Source organism: Merops nubicus, unplaced genomic scaffold (genome assembly GCF_000691845.1).
Source record: "Merops nubicus isolate BGI_N331 unplaced genomic scaffold, ASM69184v1 scaffold478, whole genome shotgun sequence".
In the NCBI taxonomy this organism is placed as follows: domain Eukaryota; kingdom Metazoa; phylum Chordata; class Aves; order Coraciiformes; family Meropidae; genus Merops; species Merops nubicus.
In genome coordinates, this window is record NW_008624877.1 from 1 (window position 1) to 7,096 (window position 7,096).

Here is a 7,096-nt window from a genome sequence, read left to right on the forward strand (position 1 = left end):
GGACGGGGCGGTCGGGCGGCGGGGGAGCGGGTCTGGAGCTGGGTCCGAGACCGAGAGCGGGGCTAGGACCGCAGCCGGGGCCGGAGCTATCCTCCAGCGAGGTCCGCACCGTGGCTTGGGTTCCCACACCCGCAGGTGGCGGGGAGGTCGAACCAGACCCGCAGAGATACTCGTTGCTCGCAGGAGTGTTCAAGAGGTTGCATGGAGATAACTCTGAGTAACAGAGACCTGGGAGTTCAATCCCCGAGCTACTCTTGCATCAATCAGGACGGGCAGGGTTTTTCCCCTTCCACCGTTACTACCACCCATCACTCTTAGTGTTTTGACAAAGTTGTTTCTTCCTAATCTTTAAGCTGAGCAGGCGCACAAGGTGGTTGCAAGTTACAAACCTTCGAACTTTGACAAAAAAGTCCTCCTCTGGACTGGACGTTTCAAGACAGAAGAAGAGATTCCTCCAAGGATCCCGTAAGTGTGCTGCTCTTGTCCAAAGGGAACATGGAGCTGAAGGGAAAGTGTTGACCTGATCTAAAGCTTTTCCACAGAGTTTGAACCAGTCAGTTTTTCAACACTGAAGACTTGGAAACAAATTAGAGGGCAAAAGAATTTCCTGTCCTGGTTAGAGGTTAAGATGAAAAAATGTTCCTTACTGGGGTCCCCAGGGCCTGGGATTAAGAGCAGGATCCATCTGAGCAGATAGCCTTGGTTACATTTATGTACTGACTTGTTTATTTTGCTTATTCCTAACGTGCAACCAGGGAAGGATGTTATTGTATTTTTTGTTCATAGCTCCCATAAATGGTTCTAAGGGAGCTGACTGTCACTGAGTGATTACATCCAACAAATTATGAATTATAGAATTCCATAGAAACATAGAATGCTTTGGGTAGGAAGAGACCTTTAACGGTAATCTATGCTCCTACAGTGATCAGGGGTAGCTTGAAACTGATCCATTCCTCAGAGCCTTATCCATCCTGACCTTGAATGTCTCCAGGGATGGAGCTTCTACCACCTCTCTGGACAAACTGTTCTAGTGTTTCATCACCCTCATCATAAAAGTTTTTTTCCTTATTTTTAGTGTAAATCTCCTCTCTTTCAGTTTAAAACCATTGCCTCTTGCCCTGTCACAACAGGCTCTGCTGAAAAGACTGGCCCCATCTTTCTTACAGGCCCCCCTAAGATACTGGAAGGCCACAATAAGGTCACCTCGGAGCCTTCTCTTCTCCAGACTGAACAGCCCCAACTCTCTCAGTCTGTCCTCGTAGGAGAGCTGCTCCAGACCTCGGATCTTTCTCGTGGCCCTTCTCTGGACACGCTCCAGCAGGTCCACGTCCCTCTTGTAATGGGGGCTCCAGAACTGGATGCAGTACTCCAGGTGGGGTCTCACCAGAGCAGAGTAGAGGGGGAGAATCACCTCCCTCGACCTGCTGGCCACACTTCTCTTGATGCAGCCCAGGATACCATTGGCCTTCTGGGCTGCAAATACACATTCCTGGCTCAGCTTTTCATCCACCAGTACCTCCAAGTCCCTTTCTGTAGGGCTACTCTCAATTCCATCATCCCCCAGCCTACACTGATACTGAGGATTGACCCAATCCAGGTGCAGGACATTGCACTTGACCTTTTTGAACCTCATGAGACTCACACGGGCCTACTCCTCAAGCTTGTCCAGGTCCCAGTGGATGGCATTTCATCCCTCAGGTGTGTAAACTACACCACTCAGCTTGCAGTCATCTGCAAAATTGCTGAGGGTGCACTTGATCCCCCTGTCTGTGTCATTGATTAAGTTACTGAACAGCACTGGGCCCAGGATGGACCTTTGAGGGACACCATTGTAATTGATCTCCATCTGGACATCAAGCCATTGACCACTACTCTCTTGATGTGACCATCCAACCAATTCCTTATCTGCCAAACAGTCCAAACATCAGATCTGTATCTCTCCAATTTAGAGGATTTGAGGAAAAATAGAGGAGGTTATGAGAGAAACATCCCTCCTCAAAGGAAAACTGGTTACTTGACATAGCCTTAGCCTGTTGACCTACTGGACTAGATGATTTTTAAAGGTCCCTTCCCACCCAAACCACGCACATTCTGTGGTTCTCTGATTCACTGAAAGTTAGCACCCCCAAGGGAGTCAGTCACTGAATGCATGAACCTCCTCTAATGCCAACTGCTGCCTTTTTCTTAGGATGTTAGTCTGTTAGACATCTCTCTTCAGGACACTACTTTTTATCAGCACAGTATGTCCCTGTCTTGCATGGTGTGTTGAGCATAAGCAGCACGCAGAGCTGTGTCAAGCAGTAGGTATATCCTCTGCCTGTTCTTGGCTCCTGAGAATCTGCTGAGCTGGACCAGTGGTTTTTTCACAATCCAGGCTCTCTTGCACTCTTCATCTCACCATCTGCCCCTAGAGAAAGGTTCAGGCAGGTGTCTGAAGCTCTAAAAGCTAGTCAAGTTCTTGGGAGGTGTTTATAAAGACCCATGCATTTGCCAGTCCATAAGCATAATGAAGAGCTGGGGTTTAAACCTCCAGCCCTGAAAGAGGGCTGGCATATGGATGATGTCCCCAAAACAAGACCCTCCTAATTGGTTTTCCCCCAGGGTCTGGCCAGCCTTGGGTGGGAACTGATTAGGAGATCACCACCAGATGCCCCTGCCTTCCACATTAACTTGGAGGTGGGGCAAGACACCACCTACATAAGAACTAAATGCTTGTTACAGGGTTGGGAGTTCTATTTATGTAGTGTATGTGTTGTTAGAAAGGCTTCTTGAGTGTGTATGGCAAGTGGAATTCCCAGGATGGTGGGGACCAAGATGAGTCTCTACTATGCAGCTGGACTTATGGCCTAGCTAATGCCATCTCCCATGGCTTGGATTCTTGGCCAGCTCACTCCCTCCTTCACAACCTATGTGGTAAGTGAATGTATTAACTTATTGCTCCTTCTGGTGATTTGGCACCTTGGATTGGTTGTGAAAGATTTAAGAGCAGAGGGAGGATTTTGGCTGTTAGTCTGCTTGTTAATGATAATATCTTTCTATATTGGGCAAGTGGTCAGCAGAAGACGTACGCATGCACAAATTGCTCATTTCTGTGTGGTAGCTGGCCTGGCGAGTGAGTATCACCACTTTGTGCTTTCTAGGTGAGCAAGGTCTTTTTAGAACTATGAGATCTTAAATAGTAATACACTAAAAGGTAATTGACAGACACTGAAGCTGAACTCTGTCACTGCTTTAACTATTAACAAAAAAGGAATTGCAAGAAATTGTTATCTGTGAATGCAATTTGGCTGCTGAAGCCAGTTTGTACTAAGGGTCAAATCTCCAGTCTTTATGCAAGGTTGTTATGTGGTTGTGTTTTGGCTGTAGGGTTTTGTTTTAAAACAGCTGTTACTGACTTCTGCAGAGGTTTACCCAGAGTCTTGATTAAAGATCAAGTAACAAAGCTCCTAATGTGCAATTAGGGAAGAACATAATCAGGTCTGTTTTCCTTAGAGCAGAGTCAGGAAGCAGGGAGAAAGTGAAAATCTGCTTCAGAAGAGTTTCAATTACTGTATTGTAAAATGTGATTAGGCTAATAAGCCAGACTAATAACAGCTCTGGTTTTTCCTTTGTTGCCACAAATGAATTAGGGGTTTAATGATTTTATGTGCTAGCCTGCTGTGCAGTTTGTTTTAAAGATGATGTTTACTATCGTACAAAACAGAAAGGGTCCCTGGGAACTGCAGGCACTGGCAGTCGACCACAAGAAGTGGGTTACACAGAGCACGTGGATGTGTGTGTGCTGGCAGGGGAGGGGGCAGCACCGCGCAGCCAGCTGCCCGTTGCTCCTGTCCTCTTCTGTTACCTTAAGGCTTAGAGAAGACACCACAGCCCTCAGCTTTGGTACAGGCTTCCATGGGCAGAACCTCCACTATGAATCTCCAGCTCTACCCCATCCTGCCTCATCCTCTTTGAAGTAAAGCTAAAGGTGTTTTAGCGGAAAGAGATCAGTGCAAGATCTTTACACACAACATAAAATCAAATCTTTATGCAACTATCCTTTTTACATATATAAAACCATAACTGTATATTTACATTCTATGTATTATGAACAATCTCTTTGTATACATAAAAATCATTCCCATCTGATGGATGAAAGGGAAACAGTGCACAGCTAGCAGTTTAAGGACCAACTTAAAAACTGTACTCCAAACTATAATGACTCACTCAGAAAAAGACAGAGTTTTGGGACAATTTTAGCAACATGGAGGTGTCCTGTACTGCAGGTTCTCAGGGGCGTGCAGCCTCCTTAAGACAGAGGAGGGTGGAAATGGGAGCCACACCAACAGAGTTTGCTGGGCTGTACAATGCCTCTCTTGCAGCAATTACTGCCAAACACCAGGCAGGAGTTTTCCTTACTTTTGCCTTTGACCAGCAAAAATAATCGTATAGATTGTTTGGATTGCTTTATTCAGGTGTGTGTTCCCATAATAGTGAGAATGGTGACACCAGCTGCTCACTCTAAATAAAGCTGCTGCTTTTCTAAACCCTTCAACTCATAGTAGTACAGACTGTTTCAATCACCTCTAAGTACTTGGAACTCCCTAGCCTCCAGTATACAGGACACCAACTAAACAGGTTAGATATGACAATAATTCATTTCTAGAGATAATTCTGAATAAAAAGGACTTGATTTCATCATATCTGATTGACACCACAGATACTTCTCCAACTGTTTTAAAGTAGAAACATAGAATCACTTTGGTTGGAAAAGACCTTTAAGATCATTGAGTCCAACCATTAAGCCTCTCTACCAAGTCCACCTCTAAGCTATATCCCCAAGCACCACATTCACATGGCTTTTAAACATGTTCAGGGATGGCAACTCAACCACCTCCCTGGGCAGCCTGTTCCAGTGCCTGACAACCCTTTCACTAAAAAAGTTCTTCCTAATGTCCTGTCTAAACCTTCCCTTGAGCAGCTTGAGGCTATTCCCTCTTGTTCTGTCACTAGTTACTTGTGAGAAGAGACCAGCACCTACCTCTCTACCCCTTCAGCCTTCTCTTCTTCAGACTAAATAGCCCCAGTTCCCTCAGCTGCTCCTCAGAAGACTTGTTGTCTAGGCCCTTCAACAGCTTAGTTGCTCATCTTTGCACCTACTCTAGCACCTTGATGCCTTTCTTGTACTGAGGTGCCCAAAACTGCACACAGTACTCAAGGTGTGCCCTTACCAATGCTGAGTACAGAGGGACAATCACCTCCCTGATCCTGCTGGCCACACTATTTCTAATACAAGCCAGGATGCCGTTGGTCATCTTGGCCACCTGGGCACACTGCTGGCTCATATTCAGCTGCTTGTTGATCAACACCCCCAGGTCCCTTTCTGCCAGGCAGCTTTCCAGCCACTCTTCCCCAAGCCTGTAGCATTGCCTGGGGTTGTAGACCAAGGTGCAGGACCTGGCACTTGGAGTGGTTGAAGGTCATACAACTGACCATGGCCCATTGATCCAGTCTGTCCAGGTCTCTCTGTAGAGCCTCCCTACCATCAAGCAGATCAGCACTCCCATCCAACTTGGGGTTGTCTACAAGCCTACTGAGGGTGCACTCTGTCTCCTCAAGATTAATTGATGAAGATGTTGAACAGAAGTGGTCCCAATACTGAGCCCTGAGGAACACCACTTGTGAGTGGTTGCTGGCTGGATTTAGCTCCATTCACCACCACTCTGGGCCCCTTAATTTTCAGTTTAAATAAAGCTTAAGGTATTATTGCTGGTATATTTACGCCAAGTATTTAAATGCAAATATTTACAACATGAGCCCTGCAAAATGTTTTCTACTGGAAATGGATTAGGGTCAGAAAATGCAAAGCACAGTCATGGTGCCCAGTTTCAAGGTTTAGTGGTGGGCTTGGCAGTGCTGGGTTAACAGCTAGAGTCAATCTTAAAGGTCTTTCCAACCTAAATGATTCCATGAAGTTCTTGTATGGGATATAACCACTGAGAGCAAGCTGAAGATTCTGTTTTAGAAGCTAATTCTGTTACTTATTTTTTGACGTCAAGTATCTTCAAAGCATCACGGATATAACATTGCAAAGTTTTGTAATTATTCAATTCAATAACTTTAATTGCAGGCCAGAGATGCTAGACAGGGCAAGAAACAAAGCTCGAGTTAAAGCTTGTTACATCATGATCGGGCTCTCAATCGTTGCCTGCTTTGCAGTGATTGCCTCAGCTAAAAAGGTGAGTACAGCGCTCGTTATCATGCAGCACTTTAAAAAGTTGAAATTCTGTGAAAAGCAGACAAACCTAAACAAGCAGCAGCAGCTTACACCTTCCCTACTTTTAGTTAACCTATGTTCCTGTCACCCTCGACAAGTAGGCAGTTGCTGGCTGTCCCCAAGACTGGGTGGCTTTCCCTGAGGTGCATCATTACTCCTACTATGCTACTCTTAAGTAGATGTTTTACCTCCACAGGCTGCTGCTCGTCACGAGTCCTTAACAAGCTGGAACTTGGCAAAGAAGGCCAAGTGGCGGAAGGAGGCTGCACTGGCAGCAGAGGCAAAGACAAAGTAACTTCGTGTGAAATGCCAAATGTCCTTGTAGGAGCAAAGTTAACTGTTGCTGAGGGTGGTTCATGAATTTCACCAACAAATGGATGGCTGTAGCACCGCACATGTTGGAACCAGTAAGGATAGTTACAGGATCACACAAAAAGTCTTTTATTAGAGATACATAATATACTCACTGCATAGAATTAAAATTAGTTAGAATGTTTTGCCTATGACTAAAAGCAGTAACTAATTTCAAAGGAGGTGAGGTGGTTTCCCAAGAGTGTCTGGTATGTTTGGTTAGATACTTACCCAATATATTTAAACCCACCAAGGTCCCTGACTGGTGACAGTGGGCAGCTGTACAGCACACAAACCAGCTGGTTTGAATTTGTTTTCCTCAGTGCTGTACTCAGAATGGCATTGGCGCTCCCTAGTTTAAGAAGCCACACTTACTGAACAACTAAATAAATACAATAAACATCTGTAAAATAGGTTTTATTGGTTTCTGTATGGTATATTTGGAGATTTAACATTCCATAATATTGCATACTACTCATTTGTGTTCTG

At 45.2% G+C, this 7,096-nt stretch overlaps 1 protein-coding gene across 1 annotated transcript; it reads left to right on the forward strand.

Moving 5' to 3' along the window:
- Nucleotides 1-353: 353 nt before the first annotated feature.
- On the forward strand, nucleotides 354-6,551 carry FAM162B (family with sequence similarity 162, member B; the record flags this gene model as incomplete). The annotated part of the gene is made up of 3 exons (XM_008945468.1): nucleotides 354-465; nucleotides 6,110-6,218; nucleotides 6,453-6,551. Coding segments are annotated over 3 exons (320 nt in total), but the record flags the coding sequence as incomplete, so codon positions are not given.
- Between the last annotated feature and the right edge of the window lie 545 nt (nucleotides 6,552-7,096).